This window comes from Nannobrachium achirus, assembly GCF_963921795.1.
Source record: "Nannobrachium achirus genome assembly, chromosome: 11".
Taxonomy (NCBI): domain Eukaryota; kingdom Metazoa; phylum Chordata; class Actinopteri; order Myctophiformes; family Myctophidae; genus Nannobrachium; species Nannobrachium achirus.
In genome coordinates this window covers 54,326,686-54,348,640 of record NC_137820.1, presented here as the reverse complement: position 1 = coordinate 54,348,640, position 21,955 = coordinate 54,326,686, and the positions used below count along the sequence as shown (strand labels likewise).

The window sequence follows — 21,955 nt, the reverse complement described above, 5'->3', positions numbered from 1 at the left end:
GTCAAATGCCTTCTGGAGGTCCAGCATGACCATGGCGCAATATTTGCCCAAATCAAACTTCCATTTGATGAGGTAGTTCCAATAGAGAAGGCATGTGTCATTGTAATGGGATTCTTCTCTGAAGCCAGATGTTCGCCAAACATATGATGCGATGTGGTGTAGGGTAGGGTAGGCCTATTGTACAATCTAGATTGTGGTCTCAGAGATAGAAATTCCATGTAATGGGGGTCCGCATAATGCATGTCAAACTGTCTGGGGGTCCTTGAAATTAAATGGTTGGGAATCACAGCTAGAGCCGAAAAAGGTCTTCTCTTATGGGGGTCCCTGGCTTATCTTTAGGGGTCCACGGGCTAATAAATGTCAATTTGGGGGTCCTTGACATGAAAAAGTTTGAGAACCACTGGTGGATAGGCTCTGTGTAACTGTGTGTGTATCTCTGTAGATTCGTGCAGCAGGTCCAGCCAATATCTCGCGATAGGTTTGTCAGTGGTTTCTCTGCACCGGCTTGAGAATGCATGAGGTACTTTTTAACCATACGTTTTGCACGAGGCATACCAGGCACGTGCCAGTTGAACTGTTTCTTTACAAATATTTTTAAACGAAGAAAATAAAGCAGTAGCCTAACTTTTTAGCTCAAGAACCAAAAGAGAAATTAGACTTTTTTTTAAATAGCCGATCTACAAGGCAAGCTCACACTGCAGTGCGAAGAAGCCAGTATTTTCACCAGTTCTTAAACATTTGTTTTCTAATTAAGGACTTATTTGATCTCTTTTATGATATTACTGAAAAAGAATATACAGGTAGGCCTATATTACATTTTCTAAAGGGACCCATAAAAATGTGTCCCATGACCCACACATGGGTCCCGAGCCAGTGTTTGGGAACCAGCGCAATACATCATTTAAGAAATGCTAAGACAGGGGAAGAAAATACCCTAAGCGTAGGCTACACGCACAGGTGGCTGAAGCAGTATTATTATGTGGCCAGTCTACCTAGAGACGGCGGTTTTAGCCTGACCCGATTGGAGCAGTGCCACCTCTGCTCTGACTGCCATTCTGCTCCACATTTGATCCCGTGCAGGTTCAGGTCACCTTACCACCTCGTATACCGGCATCTTTTAGGCTATCCAGACCAGCTCTCTCTCCTCTCTTTTAAAAGATGATACCCGGCAAACGAAGAGCTGCAATCATGTCCTTCTCGGCGGCGATATTCGGAGCGCTGATGCTGCAGTCCGTTTCTTCACAGAACGGTAAGAATGTGCGGCTAATAACCGATGAGCGCTACATGTAGAATGCATTTATATGTAGGCCTATTATTATTTTGGGTTATTTAATGTTTATTTTTGCTAACAGATCGTTTTGAGCGGTTGCCAGTTGAGAAGGCTACCCATCTTGGAATGTGTCTTCTATGGCCATCTATGCCTTTGCCGTGCGTTTAAATGAATGGGCTGTTTATTAGCTATAAACTGAGTGGTGATACCATTTGGAATGGCACCGCGCGTTTGCGAGTGGAAAAAACAAACAACCCCATATAGCCTATATTATAGATAGCCTAAACACAGCGTGTTATGATGAATATTGTACAGTGTGTGACGATCAGGTAAATGAACCGTGGACCAGGCCCGCGCGGTGTCCCTAAAATGTCCTTTGAAGTGTGTGGAGCTGATAGACCCGAACGACTTGCTGAGCAGAGCAAGGACAAGTTATTATGTTCACAAGGTTAGGGGGAAAACACAAGATAAAGGAGACTGCAGATCGGGGAAACGACAGTTAAAATTGCTTGTCCCTCGACTCGAAGACGTTACACATATCCTACAGGCACGCATATAGAAAAATCACACGCACACACAGCCGACCTGTCATGCATAGCGGTGCGTGCGCTCAAAAATATGCAATATGACTCAGGGATTCGCAAATCCCGCATTATTCTACCACCAGCAGCAGCTAGAGTGTGATAATAACCTAATAATAACAATCCCCTTGTTGTCCTTTTCACTGAACAACACGTAGGCTACTACTTGAAGATGTAAGACCTGTGATGTGAAGCACTGTAAATAGCACCAGTCCGTTTTGCTGCATGTTTCTATTTTTAGAGTCAATGCTGCACTGGGAACCATGGCTTTAATGTCCTTTTGCGAGAATGAATCTGTTAACTCTTCACTGAGATGCACTGTCGCTGTACAGAATGGCATTGATTTCTCTATTCAGTAGCCTATCACTCTAACAAATGGCCCTGTGTTCATAAATCTTGTGCCCACCGGCACCAAGCAGAGCATCACGACAGTAGCCTATAATGCTTGCTGCTCTATACCAAATTATTCTGAAATGTGTAGGCCTATTGCCTACTAGGCCTATTACTGGGCACCAGTGGGCAGGCTAGGACGTGTGCGATAGTGCTTGCATCCCAGACTGGATTTTCTGTCAGATGTGTGTGTGTGTGTGTGTGTGTGTGTGTGTGTGTGTGTGTGTGTGTGTGTGTGTGTGTGTGTGTGTGTGTGTGTGTGTGTGTGTGCGCGTGCGTGCGTGCGTGTGTATGTGCGTGCGCGCGCGCCCGTGCGTTCTTGCGTGCGTGTGCGTGCGTGCGAGTGTGTGTGTGTGTGTGTGTGTGTGTGTGTGTGTGTGTGTGTGTGTGCGTGCGTGGACTACGCGCGTGCGTGCGTGCGTGCGTGCGTGCGTGCGTGTGTGTGTGTGTGTGTGTGTGTTTCCTTGGAATGTATACAGTTCTTTTCATTCTGTTTTTCTTTGAGTGAATAAAACTCAGACATGTTGTTGCTAAAATGTAGCAGCTTTGTCAAATAAAATCGGATGGCATGCAGGACTGAAGAAGTGCTTTCCAATAAAGAATGACTTATGAAGAGGAGATTTATAAGTCAGATGGCCCTGACTGATGCGTGACTGTCCTTTTATTCTCATCTCTCCCCCAGTTTTGAATGTAAGATGCTATGATGGCAGCTTGTAGAAACAGAGCGTTTCTTCTAGTCTTCATCAATAATTTATTGCACAGGTGAGAGACTGGTAGACTGCTAGTACAGACTACAATATATACTGTTATTTAACCACTTAGCCCTCTATATTTAGAAAACTATAATAGTTGACCGGGGTCGGCTCTGTACTTGTACTTTGTCCCCCCCCCCCCCCCCCCCCCCTCCCCCCTACCCGAAATCTCTTCGCCGAAAATAGCTGATCTACTAAGCCCACAGCATTGGGTGCTTGTAGATTGACTATTTTCGGTGAATGTAACCCACAGAATAGGGATGCTAGAGGGGTTTAAAGTCACTACGTCTTCCTCCACCATTTCTATGTCGATTTGCAGGAAGCTCGAGCCTGATGATACAAGATGCTGAGGTGTACAACTATCTGCCATCCATTAGAATCTGCTAATGACTATGACTTTTTACTGTTCAAAATAATAAATAAAAGCAGTGAACAAAGTTATGGCAAGTATGAATTGAGAAACAAAACGGGGTACAACTGCAATCTTACTATATTATTTTATTTGCAGTCAATGGATTTGGATACGTATTCACTATGATGGAATTTGGAGAGTCGTGTGAAGTCTGAATGGTTAGTTAATAGACTCTTTCTTCCATTTCCGTATTGTCTTCCTCTTCGATGTTCTTATCGCATCGCTTATCCCATTGCTGTTCTGTTTCATTGTTGCAAAAATAAACAGAGCTTTAATTTTTGGCTGATAAGAAACAGCATCAACCTTAAGGAAGGATGCACTGCTCACTGCGGATGGAGGAACTGGCTGTGATCTAGATAGGCTTATACACAGCAGTGTGCTGAATATAGTTCCTATTTGGTTTAGAGGTCAGTTATCGTAATAGCCGATTAATGTGCACTATTACGGTGTACACGAAGCCAGACTGCACTCATTTCACGATTAGGTTATTCACTATTCGTTTATTGTTAGGGATGGGAATTGAAGATGTTATTGATAACAGCGCCATTAGTGATTCTGCCTTGATTCTTTTACTGATTGCCTGGATTCCTGATCAATTTTCTGTGTCATAAAAGAGTAGGCCTACAATGGTTTTCAAATGTTTTATTATTTCCGCGAACCTCAACAGTGTAGGAACTGCAGAAAAGATTATGCGTATGATAGACATGATCAAATTCATTACTCCTTATTTCCTCTTCAGCAGTACAGACACATGATGATGTCATTGTTTTACAATGAGTAACTGTCAGAAAAAGGAAAAGAAGATAAGCTTAGAGGCATACAATGTCGATTATTGGAGTTAACAATTCTGATTCTCGAACAATCCAATTCTCAATATCCAAATTCGTTCTGGGGTCAATTCTACTATTAAATTAGATAAGTAATTGTGGGCTCACTAAGGTGAGTGCATGCATGTGTGATGCTGTGTTCAGAAATGAATTGCAACTTGTTGCTTTGTGAATCTCTCTCGTGACTCAAACTGGCATAAGCCGACTTGCAGCAGGGTGATTCAGGCCACTGGTATTTTTCTCTGCTAGTTCTAAAACCGTTTCGCCACCTCAGAAATCTTTGGTCTGAGCGAGGCTTAACATGAATTAAAATACCAAAACTCTTAACACTACCAACACTTGTAACACTACTGATACTTAAAGGAGTCATTTTATGTTGTAATCCAAACACGTACAGTATTCTTATTATGATACACATGTTTTTGTATCCCTCTTTCAGTGGCTGTGACACTTGCTGTGGGCACTGATGATCCACTTTTTGACCTCTTATCACACAATGTTTTTTTTTTTTTTTCTTCTTCAAAGCATTGATGTGAACTAACACGGTTGAGAGCAACATGTCATGTTCATGCAGTAATCTTATCTTATATTACCATTAGAATTAGCTTGGCGTCCGGTGATCTACTCCCGGCAACCCAGTAGTGCAATTGGCTCCACAATTTGCACAAATGTTATGTTTTTTTTTTACTTCAAGTCATATATGTTTCCCACATTTGGCTAGCTCTACTGTGTACATGTGCCATCTACAGGCACCTACAGAGAGCACAAGCCCCCATTCACATCAACAAAGCTGCACTGGAAACTGATGAGGGTGGGGCCAAACGCCCACTGGGTTCTTTTTTACTAGTTATATTTAATAGTGCATAGAACCTGGCAGTTTGTATAATATTGTATCTATTAGTTCACTAGTCACACGCCTTTTATGAAGAAGAAACCAATCAGACAGTATGCAATTCAACTTTGGTGTTTTCAGCGTAATTGAAAACACCAAAGTGACCCACCATAAATAATGTCCTTTGTACAAAGGATATTATTAGATATTACTTCCACAAGCATATTCATTAAGAAAGCAGATCATTAAAGCAATGAACTGGCATGTCAGAGATGAGTCAAGCTGCATCCACATTTTATAATGGGAAATCATTGTTTCACAAGTACCATGTTGGATGTTGGTGTACGATATTAACTGAAAAACATGCACTGCACACCGATTAAAAAATGCTCAATATGGTATTTCCTGGTTTTACCCACCGAAGAAATAAATACATATACCAGACCGGCAACACTTCACTGCCAAAGCTGTGCCTTTTTGGGGGAATCATTGCCATTCTGAGCCTGTGTGTGTATAAGCTCTAAAATGTACGAGTTTGACATCTCTATGCAATATTAGTTATTATTATATTTCCGACAAGCTGGACATTTACACACTAAGTAGATATTCTTCTAAGAACGAGAGCTTTGTGTACCCAGTGGTTCTCAACCTGTGGGTCGGGACGCCCAGGTGGGCCCCCAAATTAACTTGGGTGGTCCCCAGATGATTGGCTTAATGTGAAACATTGTTTTCTCACTCAACAGTAAACAAACCAACATAAAGTTTGAGTGTATAGAGGGTATCTACACATTTCTAAAGTGATAACTTAAGGACCTTTTAATACTTATAAAATTCACAACCCAAGGCGTTGTGAGCATGTAGATCTGCTATTTTCACAATAGAACCGTGTTATACAAATTGTAATGCCTCAACTCTTAGTGCTCGTCAGGGTAGGGGGGTCCCCAGTTAAAATATGATTATTTTGGGGGTTGCGGCCTGAAAAGGTTGAGAACCACTGGTCTAAACTACAGCGTATTCTGCGACTTGCCGATAATGACGAAATAATATGTGATGTACCATTATTATATATCCCTCTTTTAGATGCATATGCAAATACACAGCGCTGTAGATTTAATACCAGTCATCTTCCAGTAGCCAGCTCAAAGCTGGAATACGCACTCCTATACTTGTGCTAGGGATGGAACTAGCAACCTTTTTAATTTGCTGCTTAGCCTCTGTACTGCTAGGCCACCTGCCACCCCTGATGTGTGTATGAAGCAAAGCTTCGGTAATAATTAGTTAAGTGGAAACAGGTGTCTGGTTGACAGAGGCAGATGGCCAGTGGAAGTTGATTAGAGGTTCAGTGGCATGGTGAAATAATTTACGTAATGCTCGGCTAATAAAGTGTATGGCATAAGAAAATCCTCAGGCTTAACTATCCATCGTAACTCGACTGATGCACTGTAATATCTCCCTTGCATAGGCTATATAGTGCAACAGTGTTGTGCACCAAAAATAGCCGAGCTACAAGCTCACAACTCCTTGCACCGGTGATGAATAGGCTATATGCATATATACCATTTTGTTCTACTTCCGGGTGTCTTTCGACTTCCTTCACAGGTGTTACTGATGATACTGATGAAGGGTCTGCTCCATTCTGGTCAAACAGAGTCAGGGTGCTGATATTGTGCATGTTGGCTCACTGGAAACACTCTGCTACACCAGTGGGTCTCAAAGTGTCCTTGAGTGGGTTCCAAATGTCCCCATACAGGTGTGTAACTCTGAGAGTGTACAAATGGAACCAAATGGACCCTTGCGGGTCCATTTGGTTCCATTTGTACACTCTCAGAGTTATGGGGGTCCTTGAAATGAAAGAACCACTGTACAATAAATCAAACAGAGCCTTAATTAGTATCATCAGTAACACCTGTGAAGGAAGTCGAAAGACACCCGGAAGTAGAACAAAATGGCGTATATGCATAGAGCCTATTGTAAGCTTGTAGATCAGCTATTTTCTGTGTGCAAAATCAATTGTATAAATCCGACACAAGTTATTGTGATCTTTATTTCAGTTACAGCATATTATTTATTGGCATAACATCTAAGCAGCTATTGTCAGCACAGTAAAATGTCCAGTCCAGACCAACCACTGTCTGACGGGTTGTGAAGAGAGTGTCAATTCAACAAAAACACACCTGTGAATAGGACTGTCATTGTGATTAACGATTTAATTGTTTTTGTTATTGACAATTAGATTTCTCTTTGGCTTGAAGGCTTTGAAGTTGCACATCGCAGATATGACACCACGTAAATATAAAAAGAATTGAATGACATATTTGACAACTTTATACTTAAAAAAGAACATTGATAGTGGAATTAGCCGATTATAAGTTGTGTTGTGAGCTTATAGATCTGCTATTTCCACTATTTTTGTCAAATGTTTGAAAACATATGAACATTTTTCAACATAGAAACAATTATGACGATTATGCGATCATGTCAAATAATTGCGATTAGACAATTATGTAATAATTGTGACAGGCTTACCAGTGAATATCTTACTGTGAGTTGATCGGTCTGCATGTTTGAATCTCCAGGGCAGCGTGCAATTTGTTGGCAGGCTGTGCTGTACTGCATATTGTCTGTATGCACAGTATATGCATGTTTTGACAGCGGTTACTGTGTGTGTCCATGACACACATGAATTTGCCTTTGGGTCAATAAAGTATATCCTATTCTATCCTGTGTGTGTGGCTGAGGCATTATTTTGTTCAGTTTCTGTGTTCCGAGTTGCTTCTATAGAAACAGTTGGGGTCATCGCCCATACTCTCCCCAGAGACCCAGAGCTGCAGCGTATACAGTAGGCCTACATCGCCTCTCAAACTGGCACGCTCTCTACACAGCCTATAGATCCTGATGTTTATGGCTGGAGGTGGGATGCTCTTTTCTAAATCTGTGATGGATAAGGAGATATCTTTGCGGGCCCGGCGGTAGGACTCAATGGCAAGCAAGTCACCTTTGTTTTCAAATATTTGCAACTCTGTAAAACCGTTTTTTCACGGATACGCGGGGGAGGGGCAAGGTGGTCCACGTGAGGGGATCTGGCCCCCTCTTGCACCACCATTGCCGCCGGGCCTGTATCTTAGTTTCACTTGTAGAATGATAAACATAGGTTAAACACCTTCAACCAGTGGCATGAATGTTTTGGGTATGCCATGATAGCACTAAAAAATGTAAACGTTTTCAAATAACAAATGTATCATATCTACAAGCTCACAATGTGTCGCCTTTTGACACATTGTGAGCTTGTGGATCCTCTATTTTCGTACGTCGTTATACAACAAAGTCTGTAGGGTTAATGTTGTACTTTGCAAACGACAAGGTCACTTGGAGGACGTTGAAGGTGAATGCGGGATAATAGCCAGATACGAATTAATTCAAAGTCCATTAATAAAGCCAAACCAAGTGAGAGCACCCTTATTGCATGATTACTGCAGAATTGAATTATATGTTCCCAGGAATAGCAGGAGGGATAACTGGAATAGAAGTGAGGTCATGTCTCTGATCCCAAAATGTTCATGTGATCACTGTTGCAGCTTGCTGTTCACATTCTGCAAGACATCATGCGCTGCAAAGATAATCTAATGTTTTATAGTTAACGAGTTAAGACCTATTTTATACTTTATCGTACAGCAGTGTGAAAATAGCTGATCTACAACAAAATGTTTGCTATTTTGGAACATTTCTGAAAATGTTTGCCTATAATGACATGCCCAAATAGCTATGTCAGGTTTAAAGTAGCCTTGCGTAGCCAGGCTTAACTCATCTGCGAAGAGAAAAGCCTGGTCAAGATATGAAGCAGAGAGAGTTCTAGGAGGCGAGGCTCAATTCTCCCGGAAGTTGTCTTTTTTCACAGTGCGGTGTCCCTGCAAACGTATTCCCAGCTGAAAAAAATCTGTTCTACTTCTCCTGCTCTGTCGGTTGCACTCGCAATAAACAATATACAAACAAAAACATCGATTATTCGGACAACAATACACCTATTAAGAGCCAGTTAAGAGCTACAATCTTTCTGTTTGTTTCGCTGGGGAATGTAAACAGACCCGCACCACATAATGTAACTTCCGTTAAACGCAGCACTTCCGCCACTTCAGCTGACCAACCGGAAGTCATATCTTGCCCAGGGTGGGTTTAAAGTATTCTAGAAGAGCATTATACTTCACTGTACGTCCTTCTCACTGTTCTTCCATCCTGTTTTATCATGGTCTTTGCTTTCATCCTGCTTTATCATGTCTTTGTTTTCATTTTAATACAGTTTCTAAATTGATTTATTTTACCTAACATGATTTTCTTTTGTTTCCCTAACCGGCTCCTTCTTAATTTATCCTTTATCTTTTTTATTTCCTGCCTTTCCTTATTTCCCACATCCATTCTTTCCCTGTGCTTCCTCTTATTATTGCGTTGACTGGCTCTGTGGACATGGCACCATTCCAACCTTCAGCCGGCGCTGCTGGCTTTGTGAAGTCGCCCCTGTCTGAGACTTTGCTAAGGGGGGACAACTTTGAGCTATACTGCAACGTGGTGGGCATCCCCACGCCAGAGATCCAGTGGTGGTACGCTGAGATCAACCGAGCGGAGAACTTCAGACAGCTGTGGGACGGTGCCCGCAAGCGGCGAGTGTCCATCAACACAGCCTATGGTGCCAACGCGGTCAGCGTGCTTGGTGTCAGTGGTCTCGCGCTCGACGACGCTGGGACCTATGAGTGTCGGGCCAGCAATGACCCGCGCCGCAATGACCTGCACCAAAATCCGGCCACCACCTGGATCCGTGCGCAGGCCACAATCACTGTGCTGCAGAGTGAGTGGTCAGTGTACAGAAGAATCCCTACCATGCGGCCTAGTAGATCACTGAAAACCCTTTCCCGTGGTGTTTAGTCACCTCAGAAACCTCCAGAAGACTTCCACTTTCCTCATAGAAACCTCCTCCATCCACAGACCTTGAAAGAGAGAATATTCATTCCCACTAGGTGCTGCAGTCCAGTATACTGTAGTATGTAGCAAGGCCTTAGCTCTCTATATTAGTTTCTCATTCTTATCTTTTTTTCCTTTTCTTTAATATCACCATAATCTTTCCGTTTCCGGTTCTTTGTTGTGTAGTTTCCTTGTCAGTGTGACACCACGAATTAGACTAGTATATCTTTCCCTGCAATCATATCATATTCCAATCCAGACAACATTCTCCCCCACCATGCAGGTGGGGGAGAATGTTGTAATCCTTTTTCATCTATATATATTTCCTTTTATAAAAGGCTGCCTGTCTTGTTGCAGAGCCGGTGATCGCATCCTCTGAACACACCACCCTGGAGTTCCACAACCCCCCCATCACCCTGCAGTGCAACTTGACCAGCGCCCACAGCCTCACACATGACGAGAGCTACTGGCTGAAGAACGGGGAAGAGATTGCGGACACTCGCACCAGCAACAAGAACACTGAATACAGGTACAGAGGCCCCCGTTCGACCAAACCCCTGTGACGACAGGGAAGGTTTTGTGAGAGTTTTAAACACATTATGTACAATGTTCTTCAATATATTGTGTCTTGACCTCATGGTCACAGTGTGGAACTAGTTCGCTTGTAGACCTGTTCTTTTTGGCAAGCAGCACTGTCCTTACAACAGAGTATAATTGAGGCTTTATAGATTTCTAGTGTTTGTTTAATCGAGGTTTTGTTTTTGCTATGCAGGCTGAACAAACCAAGAGGAGATGATGCCGCAGAGTACATGTGCGTTTACACCTTCCAAATAGCTCCTCCAGTCAATGCAACCATCGAGGTGAAAGGTACATATCGATTCACAGTAATGCTAAAGGTGTCTTTTGGTGCATTTTCCATCTTGGAACCCACTGTTGAGATGTCAACAGTAAAAAATGTTCTTGGTAGCCTTGAGCGTTGACAGTTTTAAAATGGCTCAAAGGCCAAGCAATGTCCTTGACCCCTCTGTCTAACTGATGTCTAATACTATCTAGTTCAGTGGCAGCAGATGGTGTCTTGTGTGATGGTTAGGGATTATGTCTCAATGGTTAAATCGGCCTCTAGCCTTTTCTGCTGTCTGACATGCATTGCTATGGAGGTAAATTGCGCCTGCTTTCATTTCATGGCGCATGTGGCCATTTGAGTAGGAAGATTTGCAAGTGGGCAGCTGTTGGTTACATCATTAATAATTACTTTTGATTAAATGGGTACTAAAAAAATATTAATGATGCTGTACTGTATGTTCCTGCTCCCAATGGTTAACATTTTATGTAATGATTAAAAAAAAGAAAAAGAAAAAAAGAAATATATATATATATATATATATATATATATATATATATATATATATATATATATATATATATATATATATATATATATATATGGGAAAACTGAATGTGCAATTACATTATGTAGTACAGTACAGATTTATTTTGTGACTTTCCACAGTGTGACCATCTCTGTCAGTAATGGCCTGAACATGATGAATTTACTAGGCTATTGTTGATTTCCACTCCAGTAATTATTTGTTTGTCAGGCTTCTACTATTAGTGTGGCACTCTCCTGAACATGCTTAAAAGACTTCATGGGAATCATTTAATGATGCATACTGTTTATGATCTTGCTGCTGTATGGCAGCTGTTCAGTCCCTCACACTACTTAATGCATACAGGCTAGCACTTTATTCTGCATTGCCACTAACAAGATTGCAACAATGCAAGAAAAGGGTCATTCACACCGGGCAAGATAAAGATAAAAAATATCTTTCTCAGTTGAAGTGGATGGGAGTGGATGGTAGCCTCCAATGTGGACACTACCATCCACTTCAATTGAGAAAGATATTTGTTTATCTTTATCTTTATCTTGCCCGGTCGGAATGACCCTTTAGTCATATTTTATGATCAGAAAGTTGACCACTTAGGCCCTATTTTACATTATATCGTATGATGGTGTAGCGTGGTGAAAATAGCTGATCTACAAGCACAGGTACGATGCGTTGTGAACTTGTAGAGCTGCTATTTTTGCTACACTGCATTATCATTATATCCACTGTAATGAAATGCCCAAAATAGGGACACCATGTTGAAAGTGGTTAAATTAACATGCACAGTATATATTATATATAGTTTGAAATAGTGGGAAAGCATTCATCTTTCCGCTGCATTTGTCATAACAAGGTATGTCTTCTGCACACCCAGCAGTGAACCTGTGCCATTATACATGAATGTGTGCCTTTAAAGACGCCTGCTATCGTTTTCTCTTGTTTAGCTGCTCCTGACATCACAGGCCACAAGCGCAGTGAGAACAAGAACGAGGGCCAGCGTGCTCTGCTCTACTGTAAGTCTACGGGCTACCCTTACCCCATCTGGACCTGGCGCAAACTGGACCGTGGGTTCCCCATGGTATGTCTGCACTACTACTCTCATAGCTCAGCAAATCTGTATTTCTTGTCGTAAAAGGCATGTGTAGCTTACAATGGCTGTAGAACATGAGCAATGTAATAACATCCAGACATAATATGGGCACTGAAGCATTGAATCTTGTCCACACATTGGAGGAAAGAAAATTACATAATGTGTCTTAGTATGGTGTCGGGCCACCACAAGCCAGCTTTAACCACTTAAACCCTACTCTGTATGTACGTACAGTAGTTGACCCGGGCCCCTCAGGGCGTCATGGGCTACTTGATCCACTCATAGACTGCACAAGTCTGTGAAACTCGCAGGGATGGCACACTATTCTAACAGTAGATGAACATGTCGGTCCAAAATCTACCATAGGATTTCAGTTGGGTTGAAATCTGGTATTGTCATCCTGGAAGGTAACATTCCAGGATAGAAAAATGTTTCATCCTAGGATAAAAATGAATGGTCAGAATAAGTATCGAGTATTGAATTTGTAACACTCTTTTTGAAGCAATCAATCAATCAATCAACCTTTATTTGTCACATACAATTTAAAAACAAGTTCTAAAAAGCAGTGAAATGTATTCAGGTTAGCTCAAAGATAGTAATCAATAAAAGACAATAGGACTAGACTAGGAAGATAAGATAATAAAAATAATCAACCACTAAAAAGTTACTTCATATCCAGTCCACATGCCAGGAAAATGCCCCGACAACAAAAAAGCCACCAGAACCTCTCACTGTCAGGGTCAAGCATTCAGGCCTTTACTGTTCTCTTGGTGCCATGTTGTTGTCGACAGACTCCTCTTGCTGACACAGTCTGATCACGTCCTCCTGCACTGACATTCTCAGTCACCTGAGGAAGACTTGCTCTTCTGTTTTTCCTTACATATCACAATACTAATGCATGAGTGTTATGGTCATCAAATATACTCTTTTGACCACAATTTCCCACCCTATTTACTCATGTTTTTTTTGTACACTTTAGTCACTGTTCCAATTGAAAAACTAGACAGATAGAAAGATGGATACAAGAGGCCGTGGGCGAAATAGCTACTTCCCCAGACAATCAAGTTTATGAACGAACAGACGGAAATGCTAATAATTGGCTGTTGGATCAAACCCCCCCCCCCTTCCCCCCACGACAACGACCCCCGCGACAACCCCCCCCCCCCCCCCCCCCCCCCGCGCGAAATGTCCGCGAAATTCGCAGGGTTAACTGCTCTGCCAAGTTGATATTCCATAGTTGTTGAGCTGGGCAGGGATAAGTTAATTCACATGAGGTGGAAAATGTTGATTCTTACTTGCAATGTATCAGATCAGATCAGTCTATGACCGTTGGATCTCCACTGGGTGAGTGTCTGTCTGTCTGTGAGTGAGTGCAGACTCAGAGTGCGTCGCGGACTGCGCTGCGGCCCTGCCCCCAGAACAAATGGATCGGCTTGGCTCTTCTTCTCTCTCTCATTTTTTGGTGCCCTTTGGCAGCGTGATGCCTGACGCACAGCGCGTCACGCGCGTCATAGTAGCGGCGGCGCTGCGCGTAACAATAAATATCCATAGATACAAACACCTACCTCCATGCACACTGGCCCATGACACTTTGCATATAGATTACACACATGCGTTTCTCCATTCATTTATTTATTCAAGATTTTCCTTCCCTTTTTCAACCGTCTGTATTTTCAAAACAGTGGAAATCTCTTTCCCACTGGGATAAGCAGTTGCGGTGTAAAAAAGCAAGATTGAAAACTGCTGTCAGCTTACTCAAATCATATGTCTATATGACACATTCACCATTGATGATTTTATTCAAGTTCTATTGTCTTTGTTGTCTTTGTTAGGACCTTGATAACTCGTCCGGACGATTCTCAATCATTAGCAAGGACAACTACACAGAGTTGCATATTCTCAACCTGGATATCGGCTTAGATCCTGGCGAGTACCAATGCAACGCCACCAACATGATTGGCTCATCCTCCATCGTCTCTGTGTTGAGGGTGCGCAGTACACTGGCCCCCCTCTGGCCTCTGCTGGGGGTCCTGGCCGAGATCATCATCCTGGTCATCATCATTGTCGTCTACGAGAAGCGCAAGAAGCCCGAGGACATAGGAGATGGTGAGTTCTCCTATATACTGTAGTTTTACATGTAGGTTCTTTGGGGAAACTAGTTTCTAGTGCAATTTGTGCGTCCAGGTTTTATGCTGGCAGGGACCTTTTGATAAGAAAGTGTGTGAGGCACAGGTCGGACACTTTGTTGCATGCCACAAATAGCGACCGAGCAACAACATTGTGCGACAAAGTATAAATTTGCCTCTGGACTAAAAGTCTTGTAGTGGAGAGGTCCAGGAGATATTGATGTGTCCTTGGCCAAGACACTTCTGTTTATAACCCGAAACCCAGGGAATGGGGGTTCTAGAAAGTGAGGGTGCCAGACCTTTTGACATCTTATGTCACTCCTATGTACACGACTCAATAGTCAACCTGACACCGCACTGTGCCAGCACTCAATAATTCAGGTTGGGGACGGTGACCCAACAGGCGGACTCTGTTGCGGTACCGGCACACCTTGTCAGGACTGTTTCACCCATTTAATATTCATGGGGAAATGGGATACGGCAGTGTAGCGAGAAGTGGACAGAAATCAATTATTCATGGTTTTCCCTGGGAACTTTGTCTTTGTCCCCAAGCTCCAGAAATGGATGGCCAATTTAAAGACATCATTAGGTATACTGTCTGCCTGCTATCCAGTGCTTTACTAATAACATTATGTGCTTAACTAACGTAAATTATGCATTACTGGTATTTTGATGACCTTTTCCTCTCCAACTGAATTTTAATGTTGCTGATTAAATGCAGCTCTCAGCGCATGAATGTCAAAATGCATTGTGGTAGAGCTGCATTTGAATTTCAATTACAAGTATGTGACCATAAGTAATTCTAACGGAACACAGCAGATTTCAAGTCTTGACTTTTGGTACCATGATGCATTTCTTGACCACAAATTACAAACACACACATTCTTACGAGCCATTTCTTATGCACTTATTTGCGTTACGTTTACGGTATTAGGTGTTCTTTTGGGTATTTATTTAATATTTTAACAGATTATAATATCTCCCCCTTTCTCAAATCGCATAACCCAAACCATGTTTGTGGTAAGTGAGAGTACTTTGCATGCCTCATGAATTCTATAAGCATCCAGTCTCATCTCTCTCCTATACGCAGCATAGTGCCTACACGCACTATGATCTATAGATTTGACCTAGTATGTTCTGAATTAGTAGAACAAGTCTAATTCAACAGGCTGAATTTCTCAGTCAATTATTAACCACAGTAAGACTACACACTCCAAATTACATGCATGTTACTGCGTTTAAAGATGTAAAGCCTACAGTTCTTACAGAGCTATTTGAAGATAGGTCAATAATAGTAGTCTCACGTAGCCAGGCGATCTGAGATCTCCGCCTACCGATACGTCTAGTGACATGTGAATTCAAGGTAGTTGCTAAAACTGTGGAAACAATTCAGAGATTACAAAATAATAACAGCAACCAATCCAAAGACTATATACGTAAAATTGTTTTGTCTGATGTCACGAGACATATCAGTCAGTGGAGATCTCTAATTGTCTGGCCACACGAGACTAGGTCAATAGTCAACCGTTGGCTGTAACATGTAGTTTGGTTGGTATTGATGGAGCTGCTTTTCAGTTTTCTCTGAGTGAACTGAGTGTGAACAGTGCTTGTCTGTGCATGACAAAAATGGTTTCAAACTGACCTTTGCCTGTATATATTTGTTCTGACTTACAAGAATCTATGTTCTGTTGTGCTGGTTTTAATTGCATTATTTGTGTTTGTGAACTACTTCATACCAATTGCAAACCAAATGTATACTTTATGGTCTGTTCCCTATTCAGGCTACTTATGTGTGTTTCCATTAGTGCTGGGCAATATATCATTTAAGTGACATTTGATGTAATTTAGTCATGATCTGTGCTACACTATAATTTTATTGTTACTCTATCTTTTCTTTGTGCTCCATGAAAATATAAGAGTGAAAGTTAGCATTGTAAAGTATCTAAGATACACTAAATCTAAAAATAAATCAGTTACCAGTTTAACTCGTTTATGAACGATATGGCCTTAGCTGTGAACATGGCAATGACTTCTGGAAAATTAGACAATAATGAGACTGCAAATATCGAAGGTCAGGCCACAAATGACCACCATCGTTTATTTCTTTTTTTAAGCAATATCGTCCAGCACTAGCTAGCTATACAGTAAAATCCTCAATTTTAATGTAACTCTGAGAGTGTACGCAGGTAACCAAATGGACCCGTCTATTTGGGTGCATTCGTATGCTCTCAGGATTTTACAGTGTGCCATCCTGTGAGCATGACCACCCTCTGTGTTTAAAACAGATGTCCAGAGCAGCTGGTCCTCAATATTCTGATGAATGAGTGGTCTGCCACTGGAACATGTTCCCATTTGTCATGCTCTCTATAAAAGCAATTGTCATTTCATCCGTGTGCATAATATGTTGTTATATCTTTCTCCCTCATCTCTCATCTTTCTCAATATTTACCCTCTCTGCTGCAGATGATGAACCGACAGGACCAGTGTAAGTATTTTGTCACAGTTCTAATTTGCAAGGTCTAGTTTGGTGACGTGTTGTAGCTCAGTGATTCTCAACCTGTGGGCCGTGACCGTGAGGATATTGCAAGTAGGCCATGGGCCCCTAAACAAGATTTGAATGATAATATGAGGTTAAAATGAAAGACTTTAATGTAGAAACAATTTCAGTGTAAAGGCCCATTCCCACTGGGCCAGATAACAGATATCTGGAGATATTTCTCCAGATATTTTTCCATGCAAAGTGGATGGTAGATACAGATAAAAAAAAAGTCTACCACAGATATTTGCCACAGATACTTTTATCTGTGGCAAATATTTTTTTTATCTGTATCTACCATCCACTTTGCATGGAAAAATATCTGGAGAAATATCTCCAGATATCTGTTATCTGGCCCAGTGGGAATGGGCCTTAATGCTCATAACAATAAAGGAGCTTAAAGGGATAGTTTTTTTTTCCCCTATCGATTACTCACCCCATGGAGACTTAAATTTATGGATATGTTTTAGTTTTTGTCACATTCCTAAGCCAATAATTTGATGACCAGCATTGGTTCCCAATGGAGACACAAAGAGCCTGATTTGTACCCAATGGAGACACAAAGAGCCTCCTCAAAATATTGGCATAGGAATGCAACAAAAACAAAAGAATATCCATGAATTCAAGTCTCCATGGAGTGAGTAATCGATAGAAAAAAAGTCATTTTGGGGGTGAACTATCCCTTAAAGTACCGGTATACAACGTTAATTCCATTGATCCAAGCTGGAACACAATTGATTGCTTAAAATAAACATGCTCTGAAAATGCTCCCACCTGACAACTCAGCACAGCAGCCGATAGGCAGAAGCGCAAAAGTACAGACCGTGAAAGCGCAGCCTCACGATCCTTCTGGCTTTTTGGGTTTTAAGCGGGAGGTGTCAGAAAAGTTACCACAGGGATAAATGGTTTATGGTTAAATGCTTTTTTAGATTTTCAGGTGGGCCCTAGCTCATCCAGAAAAGGTTGAGAACCGCTGTTCATAATTATTATTGAACTCTGGGAGTGTATCCTGTAAATGTAAACAAATGGCTGCTTACAAGTCTATTTGTTTAAATTTTGTACAATCTCAGAGTTGTAAATTAATAAATTGACACTGAGGATGTTAACTGTGTACATATTGTACTTCAACAGTATGCTTGTATTTGGAGTATAGCAGATCAGTGGTTCTCAAACAGTTTCATGTCAAGGATCTACAATTTGGCTGCGGACCCCCATCTTGAAAGATTTTGTGCCAGGGACCCTCATAACAGAAGATTTAAATTAAAATGTTTCAAAATGTAAAACAAGAAAATACCCCCATTTCTTCATGATTTTTCCATTTTGTTTGGCAAATAGCTGATCTATAAACACCCAATGCATCGCGGTGCGATGCGTTAGAGCTTGTAGATTGGCTATTTTGGAATATAGCTAAAGTATAAAATGGTGTTAAAATGGTATGGCTATATTAACTCATTTCGCTGGGGATCCTCGGAACCCCCTCAAGGACCCCTGAGGGTCGCCGGACCCTACTTTTAGAACCACTACAGTAGTCAGTGTTTCTCAAATGGGGGTACGTGTACCCCTAGGGGTACGCAGAGGTACTACAGGGGGTACTTGAGCGAAATTGGAAACATTTATTTTACATTATGTTATGTTTATGATAAAACATTGACAAATGTAGGCCTATGTGAATGTGCTGCTCTGTAAAGCTTTAAAGTTAAACCAATATAAGTAATATTTCTTACTGTTACTGAATAGAAAACAGGCTTTTTCAACATATTGACATAAAAACTGGACTTTTGATGTCAGTATTTTCTATTCAAAATGTTGTTGTCGATTAAAGGGGGTACTTGGTTTCAGCAATCAGGAAAAGGGGGTACTGAAGGCCAATAAGTTTGAGAACCACTGCAGTAGATAATACAAGCTGCACATTGAGAACAGCAATAAACATGTGGAGCCGAGAACCAGCACGTGGATGAGAGATTGGATGTGCATGTTATATGCAGTACACCCTTTAGTTTGAGACAGACACCTAATTGTTTCATATCCTTCCCACTTTAGGAAAACTAATTCCACCAACAATCACAAAGACAAGAACCTCCGCCAGAGGAATACAAACTGAGTGGATCGTCTACTAAGTAAGTATTTAATCCTCTTGACCCCCCCCCCCCCCCCCCCCCCACACACACACACACACACACACACACACACATACCAGAAGAGAGGATATTAACTGTCAAGTCATTCAGTAAATCCACCGTCAAGTTACTGCTAAACATCAAATAAGCCCTCCAGTTCTTCGCTTATGACTACAAGTTACCAGATGATGCGAAATGATCAGTGATGTGAAATGATCACCAAAAGCTCTTGTCAAACCAAATAAACGCTGAATGCTGACAATGCTGCCCAGTGTACTAACCGCCCCATTTCTCTCTTTGCTTGCAGATAATATTATATATGTATTGACCACATGAAGGTAAAACCAGAAGGAATCCATAGCAATTGTTAAAAAAGTATTATATATGCCATTAAGTATGGTCGTTGTTGGAAATATGGGCTTAAATGGCTGTACTGTACAAGGCATGCCTTATGATTTTGTTGTGTGAGGGTGTTGAGGGAGTTCCTAACCATTATGGAATTGTATTATAACCATTGTTGCTGCATGCAGTTGTTGAAGTTTACTTTAGCTTTTTTTCTTTCACTTATCTGCTCGACCTATTTCGTTTGTATACATTTTTACTGATTTAGAAGTAAATGCATGTAAGATGCTGACCTTCTGTTGGACACAGAAAAGGCTTTATTATTTTATTATTTATTCTGAGAGTGGCTTCATGTAGATACAATTGCACTTTGTGTTCTAGGGGAGAAAACTAAACTTTGCAATGTATGTACTTTATAAGAACATGTTACCATAACATGGTATGACAGTCATGTACAGTTTTATCATTCCACTGCATACCATTTTATAAGTTGGTACATGTTTATCAGACGGTACAGTGTGTGTGAGACATTTCAAGGGCTCTGCAGTGTCCCTCTAAAATGTATAAGATCAAGGTTTTATTTTACTATATGTACTGTATGTATCAAATCGCTATAACTATGTATGTATCAAGTAATATAAAAACTATTCATGCTGTATAATGCACTTAAATGTTAAGAAAGATGGGGAGGGTGGTGCTGTATCTAACTTAGGAAATCTGTAGTCGAATCATTCTAACATTTAGTTTTCTAAAGTATATGTATTGTATAGCATGGCTATTATCCTATGCAATTATTATTCATATTGATATATTGAAAAGAATAAAAACCTTGCCGCTTTTGATTTCTGTGTGATAAAGCTTTAAATTAGCCTAGTAGGTTCACGTTAGAGCGTTGATGTCATGCTACACGGCTGCATGAATTCTCTATAACTATAATGGGAGGCAGTGGAAGAGCGCCCACATCAGGACTGAGACATGTAAAGCAATCCCAAGTCATTTTTAAGAATAAAAAAAAACTCATAAAGAGTTGTGAACTCTGTGGTTTGTCATAATGGCTGTTGTGAGTTGAGTACTGCTACTTCAAACATAAGCTGGGTGCAATTTGCCAGAGGGGGGTGCAAAAATAAATCCACAACGAAGGTGTGGATTTATTTTATTTCCTGGCAGGGTTTCAAAACATTTCATTCTAAAATTATCTTGTGCTCTTTTGTCCACTCACAAATAGCACCCTACTTATAAGCAATCAAGGGCACTCGTACACACATTTTCATGTCATTGGTTGCAGAAGAAAGAACTCTTGCACACACTATCTTGGGAAATAAAACATAACAAATAAAATAAAATAAATAAATTCAAACTTTCGATACACAGCGAAGGTCTGTGTACCGAAATCAAAACTTTCCCAATGAAAAATACATTTAGCTAATGAAGAAGAATGTGTGCAAGAGTAATTCTGCATCAGTCCGCCCACGGTCTGCTCAGATGCACCTGTTTGTAGGTGTCATCAAAACAAATGGTGACACTACATTTCGCCCAGCATAACACACTACACTATTACACACTATGTGCAATCTCAAATGCTTTGTAAAGAAACAGCACCATCTAGTGGGTTATGGACATGCAGGTTGCATGGCCTGATACATTAGGAAGCGTGGAGTTTTGGAACTTTGAGTTAGTATAACTTCAAAAACAAAGAAACAATACAGCAGATCTTTAGCATGAATACTTTATATCAATTACAACAACGAGGACAAGACTTACACTGGTACATCATTTGGACCCGCAAGTGATTCCTGTCTTAAAACCAGTTCTTCGTCTCTGTATGATTCTGTTCATGAACCTATCAATACTCTGCTCTGACATTTAGACTATCTGTACTGACAAAAACACATGGTAGCAGGTTTTGATGGCCTAGGACCAGCAAACACAAAGAATCATTCTTGAATGTGCATTTATTTGTCCCTTCTTAGAAATGTAGTAGAATCAAAAGTAAAATATTTGTCTTCAAAGTGGAGAGGAGTGAAAGTCAAGTGTCCAAAATCACAAATATAAATAAATGTACTCAATTACTCAACAATACTTACTGTAGTTACTGTCCACCACTGTCCAGTTCCACTCCCTGCTGAGCAGGTGCCTCGACCAAGTAGCCACAAGTCGCTTGCTAGTGCAGCAACAAGGACACACACAATTCCACTGCTGCCACTTCTAACTGTGTTCTTTGGAGCGGAGGCACCAGTACCAGGAAGTGAACCAGGGCCTCTGTGGTGCTGGCCAAGATGTTTTACCTCTATATGCCTCCTGTTTGGCCCTGAAAAAGTATGAATGAAGCTTAGAACAATACAACT

The 21,955-nt window shown here is 41.1% G+C and overlaps 1 protein-coding gene across 1 annotated transcript; it reads left to right on the top strand.

Moving 5' to 3' along the window:
- Positions 1-1,158: 1,158 nt before the first annotated feature.
- On the top strand, positions 1,159-19,252 carry LOC308294719 (neuroplastin-like; the record flags this gene model as incomplete). Its single annotated transcript, XM_080737516.1, has 8 exons — positions 1,159-1,249; positions 9,545-9,901; positions 10,372-10,543; positions 10,787-10,881; positions 12,344-12,477; positions 14,322-14,595; positions 17,079-17,100; positions 19,192-19,252. The coding sequence occupies 8 exons, from the start codon at positions 1,159-1,161 to the stop codon at positions 19,250-19,252; spliced, it is 1,206 nt and encodes a 401-aa protein (XP_080593642.1).
- Positions 19,253-21,955: the final 2,703 nt, after the last annotated feature.